This window comes from Coturnix japonica, chromosome Z (genome assembly GCF_054131305.1).
Source record: "Coturnix japonica strain WE chromosome Z, WE-NBRP24, whole genome shotgun sequence".
NCBI lineage: Eukaryota > Metazoa > Chordata > Aves > Galliformes > Phasianidae > Coturnix > Coturnix japonica.
In genome coordinates, this window is record NC_140702.1 from 31,384,726 (window position 1) to 31,407,951 (window position 23,226).

The 23,226-nt window shown below is 41.4% G+C and overlaps 1 protein-coding gene across 4 annotated transcripts in view; it reads right to left on the bottom strand.

The window, feature by feature from the left end:
- Positions 1 to 23,226, bottom strand: part of ABCA1 (ATP binding cassette subfamily A member 1) — a 93,267-nt gene that overhangs the window by 38,730 nt on the left and 31,311 nt on the right. For all 4 annotated transcript variants that reach the window (XM_015849597.3, XM_015849592.3, XM_015849595.3 and 1 more), the window contains 2 exons: positions 9,552 to 9,673; positions 6,393 to 6,584 (listed from right to left, as the gene is read on the bottom strand). In XM_015849597.3, coding sequence (XP_015705083.2) covers positions 6,393 to 6,584; positions 9,552 to 9,673 — 314 coding nt within the window. The remainder of the gene's footprint in view (positions 1 to 6,392; positions 6,585 to 9,551; positions 9,674 to 23,226) is intronic.

Consider the following 23,226-nt stretch of genomic DNA (forward strand, 5'->3'; position numbering starts at 1 on the left):
CCTAAATCCTCCCATCAAGCCTTGACATTTTCAGACTGAATCAAGAACATATTTTGAAAGAACCAGGCTTCATAAAATAACTGCTACACCACCAGAAGAGAAATTGTGATAGGTTTCTAGAGATGGATTGCACAACATTTTGGAAACTGCACTACTCCAATATTTCCTTGACTTAGGGGACCCACTGAAGACAGCTCTTTCCTTACAGTTGCTCTCCATGTAACTGACATGCCTGTGTTTATCTCTTGTTCCTTCTATTATATTTTTGTATATGTTAAAGCACTACCATGTATGTGAAACATTTCATGCAAGAGAAGCATCAAGATCCTCTAGCCTAATAACATGGACACAACACTTTTTTTTTTTCTTTTTTTTTTTTTTTTTTTTAGAAAAATGAGGATTAAAATAATTTCATAAGATTTCACATTCATAACCACACATTACAGCATTTGAAAGCATGCTATGCTAAGTTTACGGCATTGTGACACACAGAGGAACAGCAGAGACCCTTAATTTTAGCAGAAATCTTCTGGGCTGAAGCCTTTTATTTTCTTATCTTCCCCGGGGCAATCTCTGGAAGCAAAGTCTGCAAACGTTCTCATGCTCTAGCATGCTGAAGGGTAGTATCAGCTAGTAAGTGTCAGCTGGTGTAAATGGGCACTGTTCCACTGATCTGCTGCTGAGGTATTTATACCTAGCTAACTTTATTGACTGCACAGTTCATGCCTGCTCCAAAGGAAGCTGTAAATTCAGGAAGGCTCTCGGTAACTTTTACAGAACACAGGCATTAAGGTTCAGATAAACCATAACCAAACACAGTTAGAAGAAAAACAGTTCACATTCCCTCAGGCTAAGACCTTCAAGACTTTTTTAAAGGAATACAGCTAGCAAATATCAAAGCTATGTAGCTACATTACCACTTGAGCAATGAGATAAGGGAGAACACCCTAGATTCATGTGGTAGACAAGCCTGGTCATCTCTATACATCTCATCCAGCTCTGCAAGGAATTTGTGCCTATACATCTCATCCAGCTCTGCAAGGAATTTGTGCTGTTTAATTTAAATGTATTAAGAAACGATTCAGGGATAGTGTGGATGAGGAACAGTTTTCTGATGATATTAACTGGCTCAGAACAGTGAAAGTCAAAAGTGAATTGCAAAGGATTAGTGAAAGGATTCGTGTTCATTTATAAAATGCCAGATAAAATTCAGAGCTGCAAAGTAAAGTACATACGGAGGAGACAGTTCTACCTTGAGATACCCCTGGATGGCTCTGAACTATCTACTGTCACTCAAAAAAGAGATCTTAATAGAATGATAAGACAGGTCAACACGAATATAAATCCACAGTTCATCCCCATTTCTCAGGAACTAAGTGCCATTTTGGATCTTCCACCTCTAAAACAGTACAAGTACAGAAAAGGACTACAAGCACAATTAAGATATGAATGGCTGGTGAAGGAAGAACAACAGCTCACAGTTCTTCCAGAAGAAACTGTAATGACAAATACAGGATATGACAGAGGTCTGCAGAATTACAAGTGGGCTGGAGAATGTGAATAGGGGATGATTGTTCACTATGCCTCATCATACAAGAACAGAGGACTTCCATTCCAAAAATCAGTTTAAAACAAACTAATGGAACTACTTCATAGACAACCCAGCCAAAAGGGAGAAATTATGTAGAAATTATGCAGTGCTGAAGAAAAAAGTTAACATGGTTTTGGAGAAGGCTAAGAAAACTTCATGAATGAAAAAAAATTACTAAAATCTACTGAACACAGATTCTAGTAGTAGTTGAGAAGGTAGCACTGCTAGAGTAGCATTCAAGGGAAACAGAGCTGAACAGAACTTTAGTCTGATCAGTGTGCAAGATTCACATGAGTTATGACACTCAAGGAGTTTTTAAACCTGACCCTGAAATGTCATCAGTTTCCCCAGAAAATAACTTTTTGTAGTGGCTCTCAGGAGTTCATCACATTCAAAAGTGCCCTCTAAATTCAGTACTTCTAAAGTAAGATTGCTCCCACTGTGACAGGGCATTTACTAGGTGCCTGCACTAGAACAGTGTGGGGGTAATGACTTGTTTTCCAATGAAATGCTGGAAAACATCACCTGTCTTCTCTAGGTACACGGCAGAAAGAAAATTCTTACAGGTTTTGAACAGAACTGCCCTGTACAATTACTGTGCTAGCGGCTGGTATGTCTTGCCTTCATCTAGACTTGTCCTTTAGGGCATGCAAATATTTTAGTACCCTGGAGTTACACACTGCATTGACTTCACTCTGTGCTTGCATGTGTGCACTTACAGGAGTCAAATTAGGGAAATACTTCTGGTAACCACAGTTAATTGCAAAGTCAAGAGGAGCATTGAGTATATCCACCTGCCCTCTCCTGCTCTAAGGTTACACAACATGCAGGAGAATACACCTGTATTCAAAGTATCAAAAGGTCATAACATAATCCAGTTATTTGCAGCATAACAATACCGAAGTGCCTCTGTTCAGTGACACCACTCTGCCGTGTTTGCTTTGAAACAGTTATCACAATTTTATGCTGATCTTAGTGGAAACTTAACACTGAACTTTGCAGAAAAATCACATGCTTTATGTTTCTGCTTTTGTTTCCTGGGAGTGGAAGTCCGAAAGTACAGCTGCTTGAAATCATGATGTCATTGTACTTGACTGATAGCACTCAAAAGAGCAAGGAAAGCCACAAGCTCAACTGCAGCACGTATTTACATTTCAAAAGCCATTTTCTCAAATGAAGTGCATTTATTATTCAATGCTTAGCTCATGCTAACCATATGACAAAATATCAACTGTGTTATGAAGGGAAAAGAACAACTGGATTTTCACGTGCTCACCCACACTCCTCCTTCAAGGACAGTATGGTACACAAGCCACAACATATTTATGGCTTATTACAAACCCAGACCACTGGGGGTGAATGTAGTGAAGCCTTTCTTGAGAAGCACTGCAGAGATGAAATCCCACAGGAGCATTTTCAATTGTCTCTGTCACTTAACTTCCTCCCCTCAAGCTGTTTACAAAACTGGCAAGGTTTGAGAAGGTAAAAGCTGTTGCACAGGCAAGTAATTTTATGCTCTGAGAGCCCTCTCCCAGCGCAACACCAGTCTGCTGGAATACCTCTGATTTACTGACACGGTTCTTTTTAAGAAGGGGTGCCTGTAACCTTCCACAGATGGCAGAGTTCTTCCACGGGATAACTTGCTGGTCTAGCACAGAGAGAAAGTTGAAAAGAAAAACTGTGTACGTGGTATTAGATGTTCTATTTCTCTGTTTTTTCCCCAGACAGCTTCTCCTGCTGTACAGCCAGTGAAAGGCAAACCTCAAGAAGACAGGGAAATCGTCTTTGATACAGTGTCCTAAGGCCTTCAGTTCTTATGTTGGTCACAAGGGCTTTTGTGGATGAAAACTGACACATGGGTTCTGGAAAACTGAATTTGGCTTCAATAAGCACATGTTGCTTCTGGTAGAGTGAATACTCCGTCCAGAAGGAAAGTGGATCCTCTGCCATGAGGATCTGTGATCAATTCCTGATTTAATTCCATGTTTCCACCAAAGCAGTCTAGCCCAAATAGGATTTTGGGTAACAGAGGCATACCTGAACCTCCAAGCTATGCCATCTTGGCTCTGTAATCTCACCCAAGAGAGCCAGCTAAATGGAAGTAATACAGACAATGAGCTGCAGAGCTAGAAAGCTTCGTATACAATTTTAATTGGAAGTCCTTCATCTTTACTGTACTAATCCAATTTGTGCAAAGTTCAGGCTGATCTGGATAGAAGAGATAAGCAGGTATGCAAAGACAAGTGTTGTGATTTTGCCTTTTTTTAAAAAAGTTCCTTTGCACTGCTGTGACATTCAGAGCTCATACAATTCACTGTACAGCCGCAGTAATTTTCTTTTTAAAACTGTGCTCTGTTCAGAATTTGCTAATAATTACTGTCTTGTTATGAGTTACTTGAACACTTATTTTTCCCTCAGGCTGCAAGTGGACAAAACACTTAAGAATGGCAGAAGCAGATAATGACATAGGAGTCTCAACCCACATACACATGCCCCAACTACTGGGTTCCCAGTATTGTACACTTCTTCACCCTTCAGCACATACAGTCATGTTAGTCACTTATAATCCAGATAGATTCCTTAATGCAATTTGCTGTATGGTCTTGCAGAGAGAACAGCAAAGAGGAATGTAGAGGGCAGGAACAAGCAAGTGGATGCTGGCTTGAATTTTCCAGATGCAGTGCTCAAGAAACTACAGCCAGTCTACTTTCCAGATATTTGAGTGGCAAAAAATTCTTTGTTACTGTTGAAGACCTCAGTGCTGCATTTATAGAATTCTTGTAAGTTGTTGGAAGTCCCCTTCACCCCAACAGTATCAACCTGCTATTTTGAGATGCTTTTCCTCTGACTCTTCAAAAATCAGTAGAGATCAGGTCTCATCACATGAGCCAAAAATTAAACTCTAAAATTTCTGCTGTACTTGCATCTGACTTGGCCCTTACTTTTACTTAACATCAAACAGATTACGCAGAAAAAAACAAAAAATTACATTAAAAACAAATATCTGCCACAATCAACTTGCCACTTTTGGTTTGAAGGCTCTGCAAGTGGATAGAGTGCATGCTATGCTTTTCCAAGATTTGACCCCCAGTGCCTTTAATGATAATCTATTAATCAAAAGCATTCTTTGTTTAAGAACAGAAAGTCCGCTCTTTGTTCCAAGATGTTACTGCAGGTCAAGGCAGTTTTTTTAGCCTTTAAAGCCACTAAGTTTCAAATGTGTTGACATGATTCTAGTGTTGTTCTATTCATTTCATCTGGACATACTGAAGCCTGTTGGTTTTATTTCACTCACTAAGGCATTACAGTAGACTTTACCAGCCTTCTCCGAAAAAAACTATGGACCTTTACAAGATGGTGCATGATTCACAACAGGTTTACTGCTGGCTTCATGGCTTGGGCTTGTGTAAAGCTGAGATCACGAACCAGCTTCTCAGAAGTCACCCAAATTTGCATGTATAGTCTTTATCTACACAGCTGTTGCCAAGAGACACAATCGCAGTGGCTTATAACAGTCTTCTTTCAGCAGTAAACAATACAGATGTAACAACAGAGACATAGATATGTTGTGTATCTGCTTCTGTTGGCTAAATTTTAAAGACTTTCAAAAATGAGAAAAGCAATGCTTGGTCTCCAGAGGGCCCAGAAGATCAGTGCTGAGTGGTACAAACTGGCAACTTTCATTCCACTTAGTTCCTAAAAATCTAGTATCTCTGAATGATTTAAAGTACATGCACATATATACATATAAATGTACACAAGAAATTGCTTACAGCCATTCTAAATAGCTCACTTTTGTTACAGGAACGATTTCAGTATGGTTACCCCATCTCTTGATGCTTTTGATCTTCCAGAAGAAAAGAACAAATGCAGATGAAGGACAGATGAGAAACAGAAAACAAGCTTCAGAGAGAAGTAACTGACCAATGTGTACTGCACTGATCAGTAATGTGATTCCAGTACTTGTTAATGATCTCTCTTTGACTAGGGACAAAGCCAAACAAGTGGTACATGACTTTCTGTTCTGAAAACCTCATCAAACCTAGAAAACTCACACAGCTGAAGTTTATTTCTTCCAGTACAGACAAGAGAGTGTTTGTTTCAGACTGGGTTCCGTGGTCCCTTCTTCCTGATACTTCCACCACTAACTTCTAAAAACTTTTGCTTTTACCCAGATATTGTGGACCTAATATAAAGCACCACAACTGTTTTTTGTATAAACATCTAAGTCTGCTCCAAACTCCAAATACCTCATAAACGATGCATTTTCTTGAAATTCAATGAGTTTTGAAGCACTTGCTCCAAAATCCATTCAGTAGTTCAGCTTTTCAAATAGTATTTAAAAGCTGACTCTGTATGAATTAAATATGCTCAGAGGTTGTGGCCTGCTACTGGCTAAAACTTCTGTACTCAATGGCCCACTGGTAATTGCAGAGGTGAATTTTCAGTACTCAGCAGGAGTTGGTCTAACATCTGGGGTCACTTCAGCCGTTTCATTTGATCAAAACAGAGTGACAACAGAGAGACAAGCATCTGTATGTTACTACACAACATAAATATTTTCCTCTTGACAAATTAAATATAGTCTATATGCATTTATACCATGCAAATAACACTGCAACAGAAAGGATAGGAAGAAGAACCATTGTTCAAGCTTCAGCACTAAAGACTACAATTCTTCTTCCTCAATAGCAATAAAGAATTTACTCTGAAAATATGGTGATAAATTCCCATATTGAAACCCCTTGAAAATGTCATGGCATCAATGACTGCTTCTCAGAAGTGTGACCAGCGGACTCACCTGAAGAGGCTTCAAAGGATTCAGGTTAGCACGAAAGGCTAGCTCAGCTCCATGGAGTGTTTCCTTTGGTAAGGTGCAAAGGAAGGCTTCAGAGTCCATGGCCACTGAACGATTTTGGATTGTAAGAAATTCAGACAGCACTGAGCTATTGCAGAGATCTTGTAGTTGCATTTGATAACCAGACACTATGACCTAGAAAAACAAGAAAAGCATATCAATCTCCCCACATGCAGGATTCATTGCACAAAGCTGGTTATCACCTCTACAGAACTGACCATTCATCATAACAGTTTCAGATAGAGGGAAGAGGGCATTTTTCTCTACAAGTTGCAAAACCTTGACCCATGCACAACTCTAAATTCCAAGGAAAACATGTTTCCCTTTATAGTACATGGGGAAAAAGCCCTGGGGGAGTCAGGTCTCTCTCCACTTTCCTGCACACATTCTCAGATCAACAGTAATCCTGTCCTCCACAGCAGCCATCTTCTCCAACCAAAGGCACATGCATTTCCCAATCTTCAGTCTTCTGGGAAGTGAGCCACAGAGACAAAAAAAGGCTTGTGTCAAGACAAAAGTCTGGCAAATATATGTGAAAGGCAACAGACCTATGTCCCAAACTCCTTAGTTATATATATATGCCAGCCACATTTTCTGTACGGTCAGGATCAGGATCACATTCCCCTGTAGCTCTGATACATCTCTTTACCAATGGCCAAGATAAACATTTTGCACTGTTTTGGGGCAGATAATTTACTCTTGAAATAAGAATTATTCTACAGACTGCAAAAAACTAGAGATAAGATCCTAGAGCCTTCTTCAATAGGCTTACTTTTATTTAAGGTGATGGTTTGCTAGTGGGTAAGGTTTACTCATCCACAAGGAATCACCTAGTTTGTGAAGAAAATGCATTAAATTGTTCAGAATAATCGCAAGTACCTTTCAGACCTGGTAGTCAAGACTGTTTCTTTACTAACATCAGTATAGCATCTGGGTTTGCTGAACAAAAAATAAGTACCTGGCAAACATGTACACACTTGATAAAGATGATGAACGTGGTGAAAATCTGGAATTTTATTTTGAAAGTATTGTTTGCCTTGGGGCTAAGACAGAGTTAACAATTTTTATTTTTTTTTTGTGAACACACTGTGAACAACAGCTTTATGGTTTATATCTTCTGTTCTTTTGTAATACCCAACATGAATTGCCCAACCTCCAGCAACAAATAAAGAGAATTGATTTACATCCCAGAAGAGTTAACAGTTCCTGAATCACGCTGGGTAAGTCTGAGAATTTTCTAGTCTTTCAAAACCAAAAGGGCATCAACAATCCAGGATAAAAAAAAAAAAAGTTCATTATGTTCAGAAAACAAGCAGATGAGATTGAAATTTCTAATGCAACACTTATGCAAACTTTTAACTTTAGTCTGTATCCAGATGCTGAAAATAGGATGCTTCAATGCTGTACACTGGGGTGAACGAGCAGAACAGTTCCCGCATCAAGATGACTAGCCTTTTGAAATAGACTTTTTATTAATGCCAGAATTATCAATATCACTTCATAATCACGCTCAAGAGAGGATATTCCTATGGAATTGGGCTGAGTTTTAGGAGATGCGGGTTCAGTGAAAAAACAGCTTCCCTGAGTATACATGCGGAAAACCAACGTGTCTCAGTGTTCACTCAGAAAATCAAAGGATCACAGAATCACCAAGGTTGGAAAAGACCTCCAGGATCATCCAGCCCAACCATCCAACAACACCCATATTTCCCACTAAAGCACATCCCTCAGTACAATATCTAAATATTTATTGAACACCTCTCCACCACTCTCTGAACAGCCTGTGCCACTGCTTGTTTCAACAGAAATGTTTTTCGTAATGTCCAGTCTGAATCTCCACTGGCACAACTTGAGACCAAAATAAGGAGGAACAAATCCTTCCACCATCCTCAGTCACAGTTCACATTTTTGTTGGCTTTGACAGTGCTAGCACAATCAAAATACGGCAGTGATATGGTGCAAGATCAGAGTATAGGCATTTCTGCCTGCTCTAAAATCTGTCTGCTTTTCCAGAATGAAAATGAGTACCTAACTTCAACACTTTTGGTCACTCTTTTCCAGAATCATTCATAGCATGTTTTAATTTAGTATGAATTTCAAGCAAATTTGTTTCAAATAAAATAAAACCTGTTATTTAGAACAGGTAAGATTTTTTTTCCCACTGTTCTTAGTACAGCTTATCTATAACTTGCATGTTCAGTTGTTTAACTGCACTGAAACAGATGGCTTGACAGAAGTCACTGAAGAATGAGACAATATGTGCAAGCAGGCAGCATCTGTAACTACATGAAAACTAAGTTTTGAAAGAACTATTAATCACTCCACTTCAAAGAAGAGATCTTATCTGGAGCTGGGAAGCAGACTGGGTGGTTTTCCTTCTCCTTAAGCAGTCACACTGACTTAAGAGGACCACAGGTCTTCCTTTGAAATCTGAAGCAACCAGATCTGATTTCTGCAGCAGAAAGGATGCTGCAAGAGGTGGACCAATTCACGCAGGCATGTAAAAAACATATTCTGAGTTTGACAAAGACAGACAGGGTCCAGTCTGGTCACAGCAGCCTAAGTCTACAAGAACAGCCATGGAAACCAAAGAGCTCCATGTGAGATCACAAGTACTACATACAAGTCTTTCTTAAGGAGCTGGTCACAGAACAAAAAACATCCTTCTCCTGCACAGGAATCCATGACAGAGTGGCATACAAACCATACTCCAGTCCATGCTCAGCAGCAGTACAACAAATCCTTCTTTATTTCTAATCAAAGAAGAACAGTTCCAATAGCACTACCAATGTAACTGATGTTTCACTGGGTGGGGAAAAAAAAAAAGAAGAAGAAACGGGAAAGAGGAAATTCCACTTAGACTGAAGGATATGAGGCCACTTTCTTATGTTGATCAAAACACTTTCATGTCATAGAGTCCTTTTACAGCTTACCAAAATAAGATAGCAAGTTGAGTGTAAGGAGGAGAAAAATGAAGACCATATTTTCCTCTGTTTTTGTACAACATCTAGCACAGAGGGCACCTGCACTGTGGATTTTCAGCATGATAGTTAAACAAACAATATGCTAACCATTATAATAGTGATCAAAAGTGTTCTTTACCTTTTGGAGGTTGACCTCTGCATCCAGTAGCTCCTCCACTGCAGAAGATGGCATGGATGCATTATGACTGAGAAAGTCTGAGAATGTCTCATTGTCAACCAGGAAATCCCGAAGTTTCAAGTCTGGAAGGTGACAAAACAAAGCAATATTTTAGTCAGAGCAAAGCCAAAAGGAAATTAATGTGAGAGCACCGGACAGGAAAAGCAAAAGCTGACAAATAAGGAGAGAGGATTACACAAACAAGAGCACAAAGAAAGCAGGAGCTGCTTGCAAATGCTCTGAAGAATGGTTGTTTTCAGGGATGTCAAATCATGATGCCTCTATCTAAAAAAATATAAAAGGATTTTTTAAGATCAATTCTGTTTACTACATGGGATCAATTTGCATGCACACTGGTCAGAAACAGAAGCAATGAAGCCGACCAAGCTGTCCCTCTGCTCGGGGGTGAAACCTACTCAAGTGTTAGCTTTGTACAAAGATGGAGTTTCTCTTAATCCCCGTGTTGTTATTGAATGGAGGACCCAGCTGGTGCACGGACCATGGAGGGATTTACTGGCCTGTATTTAATCATGCTAATAGTAACTACTAGATGCACTCTACAAAACTACCATTTGTACTCTACCATAAAATATGTCACAGTCTAACATACTCAGATACAAAGAAAACAGATGATATGGGATCACATGCAAATTTAAGAAAAAAAACCACTCTGTCAGCATTTCTGCAAACACTTTCTTACTTTGTTTTATTTCCCCAAGGCCTCACCTTCTGAAGCCACTGGCACTGGAGCTTTAAGCTTTAAAACAAATTTTATCTCCCCCGCAGAAGAAGGGAGCCATCTGGAGATTATAATCCACCTACAATATTAAAGTTCACAAAGCTACAGCTTAAGCAACTGCCCCTTGTGCTGTTCCTCTCTCTCAAGAGGCCAGCCCTTTCTTCACCACACTTAGATAAACTGGGATGAGGAAAGCAGCTATGCCAGAAGAGCTGCGAGAGGAGGCCTCGTGGGATTTACTGGGGTGAGGATTTCCAGGAGATGCCAAGCCTGACAGCTGGGTGTCACGCTGCTACTTCTGCTTGAGAAAGAGAGACAAGAGCCCATGGTGAACAGCAACAGAGAGCGAGCCCTGACAGGGAAGTCAAGCAGGCAGCCCCTCCGGCAGGAACATCAGCTGCCATTACACACCACATTTTTTCCCTCCCACTGTGCTTTTCGCTCCACTGGGCTGGCAATACCAGCAAGAAAACCCATCCTGGGGAAGAACCCTTGCGAGGAGCTGGCTGCCATCCATGGAGCCAAGGCCACTGCTGCGTGCTGGAGCCCGGGCTGATACAGGCCGAGCAGTGAGGCAGGCTGCCAGGCGCTCAGCTCCGGCAGCACAAAGCACAAAGTGGGGTTACTGGCGGTCATTGCTCCCTCATCCACATCTCCAGTTACAAACGCCCTGTCGCCTTCTTGTTCCGCGCGAGCAGCCACCACCACCACCGCCCTCCGCAGAGGCGATGCAGAGGTTACTCTGGGACGAAGGCTTCTCTCTCCCCCGCCCTCTCTGCAGAGCAGCCTCACAAGGAAACCAGCTGCTGCTGTAGCGTACCACAGTGCTCTGCTCCCCACCTTGCTCACCGAGCCTGAAAGAAACATCACCCCCTGCCTTGTTTCCTAAGGGCACTGAGCTCCCCAAACACTTTTGGGCCTTGTTTGCTTTCTTGGTGAGATCATCTGCAGTTCGGAAACTGTTGGGACAAAGGGGTAGCTGGCTGAAAGCACCCTGGCATGGGAAGATCAGATGTTTGCAATCTTTTTCAATTACTCTGTCCCTGATCAGAGCATTTTTTCATGCTCCTCTTAAAGGGGCCATTCCCTTTTTTAAAAAAACAAAGGCAGGAAAACAATAGTCCTCCTACTTTTCTATATCCTCGTTGCTGGTTGTTTGCTTTTTGAGGGGGAAAAGTGGGGATGCTGAGCCTGCCCTGTAAAAGCAAGCAGTAGGTGGCTGTAGGAAAGCAATGTGAGTAGCACCATGACTGCTGCTGACCTCTCCATAATTTTGATGGGGAGGAGCAGCCTGCCATCTTCCACAGCTGTAATTAACCAATTCAGAGTTAACAAGGCATTTTCCCCCTTCCTTTTCATCGCGCCAAGTATTTTCAGACTTGCTCAGCGCTACAATTTGCTGAAAATCAAAGCTGCCTTCTAAGGCAACTCCTACAAATGCCTGAAGGAATTTTCATCATCGTTTGGAAGAAAACATGACGGGAACAGAACATAAAGTTACCAGCACGAGAAGTTATCAGAACAGCTTGTGGGACAATAGTTTGCTTCCAGCTGGCTGGGCATGATTCCATGCCATAATCCTTGTCTTTCAGAGACAACACATGGGAGCTCTGCAAGACCAAAGGACCAAGCCCCAACACCATGGTCATGCTGCACCACCCACAGCAAACAACCAGCCTTCCCTGTGGTGCATTTTCCTCCCTCACCCTGTCAAAACCCACTTCTGGTGCTCCTAGCTCTGTATCTCATGTAATCACCCTCAGGCGTGGAGGCATGCATAATGACCTGCACGTGAAGCCATGCAAAAGCAACAAGCACTGGCATCAGTTCCTGCCCTGGATGTTTTAAAAAATATGAGAGTTAATAGAGATTTCCTCTTGAAAACAACCGTTCTCCCACAAGGTTGCTCACCCGCTAGGGCCTAAGGAAACACAACGGCATTAGTTAAAAGAACCACACCAAAAATAGTGAACAAAAGAAACAGACAAGTCTTTTGAAGGCTAATACCAAGCTTACCTAATAACGCAAACGCTTGGAGTAGAAAAACACACTTTACAATCAGAGGATGACTACTGTAATACTCCCTGATATAAAAGCTGAGACACACTATCAAGTTACTCAAAGATTGTGAGGCAAAACATGTCAGCTCAAACATGATTTAACTCATGCATCTTCTCTCCTGCTTGAGACTGACAAAAAGCACTTGCCTGGTTGACTAGTGAAATCCAGCCAACACAGAGCAATGCAGCTGTAGCACTCATGGGGCACATAAGAAAGACATCCCTCATGCTTTGCTGACATGAAAGGGCAACTTATCATCTCCAAGAGAAAACCAGTCCCACAAGCTCTTCCCCCCCACCACCACCACATGGTATGGTCTCCTGTTAATATCCCCTGGCCCCACAAACCAAGAAGAGCCCCAGGTACAAAAGTGGGTACAAACTGAGGTCAGAATGAGCCACTACAATCAAACACAATCAGATCTGACGTCAACCATCTCTCTGGTGGGATGGCAATCAATGTTACTGTCTCACAGTGAAGAAATAGTGAGGTAGATAGTATTCATAACATACTACTTTTGTAATTGCAATCCTGACCCCAAAGGAGGAAAAGCTGACAGCAGAGAAAACAAACAAGTGCTTATAAACCATGAATTAGCACCTCTGTGCCAGCACACCCAGTAGTACTGACATGCTTTTGTTCTGACTGGCTCCAGCTCAGGTACTGTGCAGCAGAAAAGCAGGAGACAGTGACCACACACATGAAACAAGCAGGAAGACACAAGTCCACTTCCCATGCAGGACAGGGAGAAGAGACTCCCCTAAGTCACGTGAAGAAGTCTCCAGCACAAATCTCCAGAGCTGGCTGTCTTGTGCCTTAACCACAAAACCACCCTTCCTCTCTGAAATCACAGGTCAGGATTAGACAATGACACATGGCAGCATTTCACAAATGCTGGCTTCACGAAATACAGGGCAAGTCAGTTGTTTCAAATGAGTGCAAGGGGCTGAGTTCAGGACTTAGAGTTTCCCAACAGCTCAACCCTTTCAGTACCTTCACTTATGAGCACAGTGCAAGGCTGGCCGTTTCTAGCTTAAGAAACAAATAAGCGTGGCAATAATAGGAAAAGAGGCTTGGGACATCTATATGAACAATAAAAGAAAAACAGAACCTCCACATTTGGCTATGTTACTGGTTATGTTAAAGTGGAGAACAAAAGATGTTCACTATAAATAATAGCAAGTTATAGCTATGTGGGATCATGAGAAACTTCATGGATAAAACAGTCTAATCTCCCTGCAGGTCAGAAATGAAGCAATGATTGTGCAGTGAAGAAAATGCCCATGGTTCACAAATTCTTCAGAGTCAGAGATTTTTACTGTCCTAGAAACATATCACCAGTTACTTTAAGAGGCTCTTAATACAGTTCATGTGGAAGAGAAGAGCAAGAGAACACAGAGTGAGGAACGAGTTTTAAACTGCTGCTCTGAGTATTAATATGACGATGACTAATCCCACAGCAAAGAGGTGCTACCTCCAGCAATATTAAGAACATCTGCAGACAAGAGGGGGAAAAAAAAAAAAAAAAAAAAAAAGTGGAGACAGATTAGAGGGCAGGAGTGTTCACCTAAATGTCCCTCCCATTCTTTCTTGCTTCTCTTGGAAGCACAGCAGGCTCATATCTTCTCTTCAGAAATGTAATGATGCAGTGTCTTTTAAAAATGAAACAATAGGGTACAAAAACCTCACGGAAATTGTGGCTACAGTTTTCATATCCTGAACACTGCCTTCTAAAAATAAAAGGTTCACAAATGTTATTTCAGCATCTCTCAATGAGCTGTAGAGCACAAAACTCACCAGGTCTGACTTCAATTTGTGAGGTTTGTGCTGAAGGGGTCTGTGCCCACAGCCTACAATAAACCAAATTTTCAACCAGTTTTTAAAACTGACTTGAACTGACTGAAAACAATCTGATAGTCAGATGTCCTGTTTACTTCCCAGCTTCAGAGGCGGTAAGTCCCTACACATAATTGGGTAAAGGAAGAGGAAAAAGGGGATTCATGCCATTTTATTTAGGAACTAAAAGGAAAGCAAGGCAGTGTGTCTCATCTACAAGTATGCCTATGTATCTTCAGGGGATTTCAGTCACTACTTACAGAATATTCAGGGCAGAAAACAATTATGCTATTTGGTGTGTATCCATTGTGGTTTACTCTTTGGCTAAGTCTATGCTCCCTACATCCAAGCATCAAGATAATGGAGAAGCTTGTGTTAAACTATGGCCCTTTTCCCATCGCAGATTAATAATTAGGCAATCCAATCATTTTTGAAACAGTAGCATAAAAGCATCACTGCAAGATGAAACAGTGAGACAGGATGGGGCATACGAAGCTTTAACGTTATTAGGGACAGCAGGCTTCTGTAATTACACAAAGAAGAAACCAGTGAGGGAAGTAGGTTCAGATCACAGGTACCTGGTTCCCTGCTGGGACAAAACTGCATTTCTACAGAGACAGAGCTGCAGAGCATCTCCTTTGAGTTTTAATGCAAGGGCAGTAATTCACATACATCCATACCTGCCAGTCAAGCCCACACACTGCTACTCCACAGGACCTTGGCACAATCAGAAGACAAAATCTCAAGGCTCCCTAGTCATGGGTGTCCGATTCAGCCAGGGCAGAGCTTGTTCCCACAACATCATGACCACAGCAACAGAAGCCTCTGCAAAATCACAGGTGCATGGACCAAGAGCTGTCCTCAGCTTCAACAGCTGAAAGCATTTACAAGTTGCACATGTAATAACAGTGAGGACTCTGGCTAGAGAGCTATCTTAACATTTAGAAATTCCTCACATAGAAAAAGGACCAGAGCAGACAAAATAAATGGAATCAACTCTCATTTTACAATTTTTGTTTTAATTTTTCAGTAGAAAATATGGGAAGTATTCCTCAGAAAATAAGTGACAGGTGCACTTATATGCCTTGTGTGGTTTTCAACACTCATTGCCCACCGATTTATACATCAGAACTATCTAAAGCTACTTCCCATAAAAAGAGGCTTTTGAACAAAATAACAGTGTAACTGAAACCTGAATGACTCATGAATTGCTGCTCATCCTAAGGAAACCATGATCTCCTAATAAAGGAGTCTGTTACAGCTTTATACCCCACTGAGCCAACAGCCTACTGTGAAAAGTAGAGCTTCCAGATGACCCACTGTTGGGCTTTGGCAAGACTGCAAATTTTCATCCACCCTCATAATCCTAGCTTCAAGCAGCACATCTGGAAAGCATGATCAAGTGACATATGATATATATGTATATATATATATATATATACACATACATATATATACACAGTTGTTTTTTGTGGTTTTGTTTTTTTTTAAAAAGCAGTTACTATGGTTTAAATTCTCCTTTTCCTGCAGGGATTCTTCATCCTGTGTTGTGGGAACAGCTCTCAGAACTGCCCATATCCCTACTGAGGCTGACAAGAGCTAAAACTGCCCTCTGAACAAGGTAAAAGGCTGTGCCCTGATTTGTTGACAAGAAATCAAGCAGCTCAGCAGGCCTGTTGTGCAGGATCTGCTCATGTGAAAACACCAGTCTAATTTGCTTGCAATCAAAGTGCTGTTCCCTCTGCAGCCATGACTTGATGTGTTTTCATAGTGGGCTAAAGTCTCTACCTTGTCCATCAGAAACATAACAGCACTGTCTGTGGAGATATTAACTGGCACCCAAGAGAGCATTCATTTAACAAGAGTCTGTAATTTTGATGTTTCTGTTATGTCAAACTCCTCTGGTGAAGTGTACGGAGAGGTGACAGCCTCCTGTCCATCTCTAGCAGCCAGAATACCTCCTGGAATAAAGGTGTGCACTGTGCCACAGGTCCTCTCTTTCCTGCCCAGCACCGTAGAGGGCTCACTTCTCTTGTCCTTCTTGCTTTTTGTGCTAAAAATTGTAAGAGGAGGTGAGTATGGAGAACTGAGAAGTGATTGGGTAGCCACAACAAGCAGGCACACTACAGTGGTTCCTGCTGCCAGAGGTTCACCTTGCCTGAGGTCCACCAGTCATGCTGTTTTACTGTCATCAAGAGACAAGTCCCAGTGCTGCAACATGTCTATCTGTGGCCCAAGGAGAGATTTCAAGCTCATCTTTATGGTGTAATATAAACAGCCACAGAGTTTAGAAAAAGAACAGGAGAAGAAACAGAAGTACAGTGAACAGGGAACTGGAAGATGTGGGCAGGATGACCTTTTGATTTGTTAAACTCAGGTGTTTATGACTCTTTCAGGCCACCGTTAGCACCTTCAATATAAGGTTGTTGCTTTGCTCACCATGACCCAAACATAAACATTGGACAAAACACGACTGCATATTAAGAGAAGTACTGGGAGGTCAACATCCAACTTGGGCCTGCAGGCTGCTATGGAGCCAACTCCATTCCCCTTTAAGTTAGCATTTTTGCATAGAAGGGCTTTAAAAACAGCAGCCAGCACAATCACTCTGATAGAAAGCACAGCTGACACATTGCACTGATACAAGTACAAGAGATCAGTTAGCTTTTACTTGGGGCATGTTGGCTTCTAGAATGCAGAGGCAGTTTCAGGTAGCTTCAAACTTGTATGGGAAGTCAGCAAGAAACACAAGGCAGTATCTGCTTAGGTACTACCTGAAATCCCAAATGCCATCAGGGTTCCATCTTGTGTGACAAACATGGCAGTAGAAAGCCTCTCCATCAACAAGCACACGCACAAGCCAGAAGTGAAAGCCACATGGTGCTCAGCAGTTCTTTGAACAAATGCAGCCTCCAGAGCTACTAGGAAGGGATGCACACCAGCTCCTACACACCGCACGTCTTGCGTAACACAATAGAAAAGATATTCTTGCCTACCCCCTTGCCGCAAGCCAAATACTGTTATCAGCACAGACAACTGTGAAACACAGTTTTCCTTCTGAAAACAAAACAAAACAAAACAAAACCACAACTACTTGGGCTTCAAACAGTACAATAAATGAAGCAGGCTTTAAGAAAAGTCAAATACATTCACTGTTTTCAGAACCAAATCCGAAACACACGTCACTTATAACAGGTTGAAAATCTGCTTTTCACAAAATGAGGATAAGGTGCACATCTTCCAGCCTATGAATTGGCTTGCCAACCACCCTGATGACAGATCTTAGATCTGACCAGAGACGATGCTTCATTATTACAACAGATTTTCAAGAGCAGTATACAGAATGTGTTTCAGGCTGTGGAGAGGGTTTCTGACTGTCAAATCCAGCTCAGAAGTGAAAAATACATACTTGGCAATGCCACAGAAGTGCTTCTAAAGAGCCAGAAGGTAAGGGATGGTTGCTAAAAATAAGGCTTAGATTTTGACTGTACTAGGAACATTATGCCCCAGATAACATGCAGATTTTGAGTCTCTGAAACAGCATCTTGGAGACACAGTAAAATACATTAAAAATCAATAAATACAGACTGGAAAATAAATGGCATGGTCACATTCAGCAAAAAACCTAACAAAGCAAAACAAAAAACAGTATACCAATGGCAAACACTACTGTGAGATTCATGGTGTGAAATTATGCTATTAAAAATCATGGGCCTAAGTGGAAGTACTAGCTGTGACCAACAAGAACCCAGTTCAGTACTGCTTATACTTGGGCAAGTGACCTCAAATTGAGTGGAAGTTTAAGTCATAGGAAAGTGCAGAAATGGACATTTTTATCAGATGACCATTACTAATAGTGGAAGGATTTTCATGCTCTGGATATGTGAGCAAGCATCTGGAAGACTGCTGCCCAAACACAGACAGAAAATGTCTGTATCAACAGCTTCAAAGCTCGGAAGCAGGCAGAACCACCCAAGCAACACCATGCTACTCCAAACAACAGCAGCCTAGCACCAGGTGTGCAATTTGAAAGACTTTCCTTACAAAACCAGTATGGGTACTGGTGAACTGTAAGCAAAATAACAGGAAGAGCTGCCCAGGATCAAAGCAGCCTGACCATCCTGCAGGCCTACTGCTCAGCTTTGCACTGTAGGAAAGAAGAAAAAAGGCCACACCTTTTCTGAGTGTGAAGCTGCATACTGCTACAGCTCCCTTCCTCACTCCCAGGACATATTTGGGGAACTAAGCTCACATCTGGCTTAACATACCAAGGCTGCAGTCAGCAGATTGCAGTGCATCTTGTTTTCCATACCATCAGGAAGGAGCTTCACTTCTAGATTGAGGCCCAAGTCCTCATGCATACAACAGCAAAAGCCGCTCCAGAACAAGCTGCTTTCCAGGCACACACCAACCCAAAGGAGCCAAAACACTTAAGATTTTCAAGCATCAGCCAATCACCATGGCTCGATTAATTTAAGCAGGAGCACCATCTACTTATTCTGAACATATGCCTACATCTAAAAGACCTCAAACCCTCACAATTGTTCCCTAAGGTTCAGCTTTGATGAACATTTAAAAGCTATCCAGTTCTGTTTTTAAGGTTCAAGTCCAAAGGAAAATAAAATCAAGCTTCTGCACTGAAACAAGAAAATACATTCCCTGACAAGTTTAGGGAAACCTCTGCAACAATTCAGCACCTTTGCTAGTCCAAGTCAACCTCATTGAGCAATAGCATTTCAAAATAGCTAAAAAACTTTTACAGCCTTTGAAAAACATGGTTTGAAAAGCAGACACACAGTGGAAGTGGGCTGCCCAAATTCACATACCAAGTCCTGGCCAGAGATATGTCTGTTGTACCTGAAGTGTTATGCTGCATTGCTACTTACATCATAAATCTCAGAAAAGATCTTTCCTGGGTATTCTGAAGAGCTCATCCTTTAGTTCAATGTCATTCTGGGTGGAACATATAATGACCATTTCCTCCCTTCAGTACTGCTATCCTGCCTATTTAAAATGCATCCTGGAGCACATTACTTGGAACAGCATTACTGGCACCTGCTTCATGCTGAGGACAAGAACATTACAAGTAAACACAGCAAAGAGCAGTGCCACTTGTTGCTTTTGGAACACAGTCCTATACATTTCAGAATCTATGACCTGCCCAATCAATTGGAAGAAAAATGTGTTCTGATGAAGGAGATTTTGGAAAGGGTCCAGAGGAGGGCCACAAAAATGATCGGGGGGCTGGAGCACCTCCCCTATGAGGACAGGCTGAGGGAGTTGGGTTTGTTCAGCCTAGAGAAGAGAAGGTTGCGGGGTGACCTCATTGCAGCCTTTCAATACCTGAAGGGAACTTACTCCCAGGAGGGGAGTAAACTCTTTGAAAGGGCTGACAATAGCAGGACACTGGGAAATAGTTTTAAGTTAAAAGAGGGAAGATTTAGGTTGGATGTTAGGGGGAAGTTCTTCACTAGGAGAGTGGTTAGGCCCTGGAACAGGCTGCCCAGGGAGGTTGTGGATGCCCCGTCCTTGGAGGTGTTCAAGACCAGGTTGGACGGGGCTCTGGACAACCTGATCTAGTAAAGGTGTATATTTGGTGGCCCTTCTAGGCAGGGGGGTTGGAACTACATGATCCTTGAGGTCCCTTCCAACCCGGGTCATTCTGTGATTCTGTGAAGGAACCATGAGCATTACCTACATGGACGTCTTGATAAAATTTTTCTTTGGACTTTCACCAACTACTAGTACAAAATAATGTGAAAAGGAAGGAAGCAGATGCATAGATGAAGACAACTGTGAGCTCAAAGAATTGATCCATTGTCTTGATTTCTATTCCCTGGCTTTACGGCACCATAATTAATGTTTTCCCAACCAGCTGGGCAGTAGGCAAGTGTGTGGACAGAGAAGGGAAATAGCATAGATGAGCAGAGAGATCTGATGACTGCTGATGTTGTCACACACCTGCACCTGCATTGCAAGGACAACTGTTGGGGTGCCTGCCTTTCTTTCACATACACACCTTGACTGGAAGTGACAAATGGCTTTGGTGGTGGTTTTTTTTTAATGTTCTGAAGTGTCTTTTTGTTAGTTAGACAATAGCCAGTTCTTTGCTAAGTATCTGCTTGGTACAAATCAGAATAAGCATTTAGGTTGAGACGTTGCTATCTTTATTATAAGCTATCTTTACCCCATCAACAAATCTACTTCTGGTACGTGTGTGCTCAGTCAGCCTCAGATATTGTCCAACTAGGTTTAATGGGTATATACTAAAATACACAGAGAACTGCATGGAAGGGAGGTCTTTATGTGTAACAGGTTATGCTTGGTAAGTTCTGATTGCATTGACTGTACTCACACAAACTTTCTACCACTGTCAAGAGAAATATAACTCTCATGTAGTATTTGCCTCTATAAATCTACACTTTTAAAAGAGCAGTAAGGCTATAAACCAATAGAAAAGGATGTTTAAATTCCTTAAAATCAGGTCTTTTACTGCATGTTCTTTAAAGTTCAAACTGAACAGAAAGAGGAAGAAACTGTCTGTTTATAGAGGATATATGCCACAGGTCAGCCTGTATATCCTTCATGTGAACCTCAGTAATGCCAATTCAGCATGATAAAAACAGGACAAAGCCTGCAGCAGAGCTTATTTTTCATCAGTCAAGGCATCTCACTCCACAGAGGCACAAGCAATACTCAGTTTTAACAAGTTCAGTTAATTACTAAAATTCAGCTAACATATAAAAACATGCAACATCTTTGTACTCTGCAGCATTTCCACTCCATTTCAAAGGATGTTACTTGCAAAGTGTGATACAAGCCGAAAACCCAACCTAAACTAGAAATTCATCTCTAAAAAAAGGCAATCACTATCTGATAATATGTAGCAACACTAAGAAGAATAGCACTGGAGGTAAACAACATTGCTGTTTGTTGAAGCAACAAAGTTTGGCAGCTGGAGATAGAAAACGGTGTTTGATTTTAGCTAAAATCCCAACACTGACAGTCACTTATTTTAGAATGAAAATAAGTAAATCAAACAGAATGCATCCCTCATGAAAAAGGCAACCTATAGAAATTCATTTTTTAATGGGTTTTCAGAGAAAGTGGTCAAGCAGCGATGCTGAATGGACAAAAACGAACCTTGATTCAACATCAACAGTTCAAAGCCATCATCATTTACTGCACCTTGACTACATTTAGAACTATGCCACGTGCTACTGTCTTGCAAAAGGAGGACTCTACTTCCTTGGCAGCTGTTTATTTACATAACTCAATGGGGTGCTGTAGAATTGGATAATAAATGTTTGTAATGCACACTGAAGATTAAATGTATTATTACCTTAACAGGCTCCAGAATTAAATATCAACTTCAGAGATACAGCAGGTCAGATCAAAATTACACACTCCAGCCTCAGTACCAAGCCAGGTATCAAGAAAGGACAAGGCTTTTTCCAGCTGTGGCAATTTCCTGATGGCCACCTTCATTAGAGAGCCTATGGAAATGCCCTGAGAATAGCCGAACCCAAGAAATGCTTTCATACTGTGCTTGCTATTAGCACTCTGTTACTCCTGGTCTCATCCAGCCTCAGCGTGCATCTTAGATAAACCAAACACAATCTTCCACAAATTAGGCAGCCTACAGAGACTAGGAGTCACTCAGAGCAAATCCAGAAACTCTCAGAAGGAAAACTGAGGAAACAAATACAAAGTGGAGTTAACACTAAGAATGCATCTTCAGCAACATACTACTTTTATTAGGAAGCTTTGCTGATAAGGTTATTTCTATATGTGAGTGAGATAATAGGACAGTGTGAAAGATCTAACTATTTAACACTTGACTGTATTTGCAGGTTATGGATAACAGTCAGTGTTGAAAAACCAGGCTTAAGAGAGTTTTAGGAGACTGAAGAAACTACTCAGTACCCTCCCACTGTCCTGCTTCTGCAGCTGATACCAAACATGCTGTGAAAAGCATGATAAGCAATTCTGCTTTTATCACTCTCTCTGTATAGACAAATTAATGTTAAGATAAACACAGTGGCTTTAAAATATAAAGATGCTTTTAATTTTTTTTTTTTATTTTGTTGTAGGAGTGTGGCAAATTGTAACTACGGGCACTGGCTGTTACATTTCAAACATATTAGCTGTTAATGAGCCTTACAGTAACCAAAATGCCAGCACAGCCCTCTGCCAATGCAGACCGATGCTGACATCCTTGTGATTCTCCTTGCATGTTTTTTATCATGTTTTTTCTCCTTGCATGTCTTCTGTCACAGGATTCTGAAGTATTTTACTCAAGCTCATCACTTGCAGTGCAAATGCCACAGCAAGGCCAGACACAATGTGATGCTGAGTGGATGTTCTGAATTCCACTTCTGAAGGTATTTAATATTTCCCTCTTACATTCACACATACAGATATTCTACCTATTCCAGCTAGCAAGCTGGAATAAATTTGTGCCTCTCAGTACAACAACATCTCAGCAGAAGGGAAGTTCAGGCCAAAAGCAGGCAAAAAAGCCCAGTCCTGCAGAACCACAAGACAGCAATGCATTTAATTCTGTATCTGATTACCCATCCTATCCTGTAGGCACAGTCAAGTAACAACAATGCCGTTACCAATAAAAATCTCTGAAAGTACACATAGGAAGCAATAATTATTCTCTTGATAATAGGCTTAACAGTACAGTAGACCTTCTGAACCCAACCTCTATCAGTATTATTACTTTAATCTTGTCTTCACCTTTGAAATATCAAGAAATGCACAAGCAGGCTTCAGTGGAAGTGATAAGCTAACCAACATGCAGTTCAGCAAATACCATGCCATGTCACTAACCAAAAGTTGCAGAGCTAACTGCAGAACACAAAATTTGAAATGAATAATGCTTCAAGAAGTGTCTTCAGTCCTGGCACCTCTCTTGACTGCTAGCTCACCTGCTGGAGTTTAGAATAGAAAAAAAATGAACCCTCTGGATTGACACAGAGACTTTACTCACTA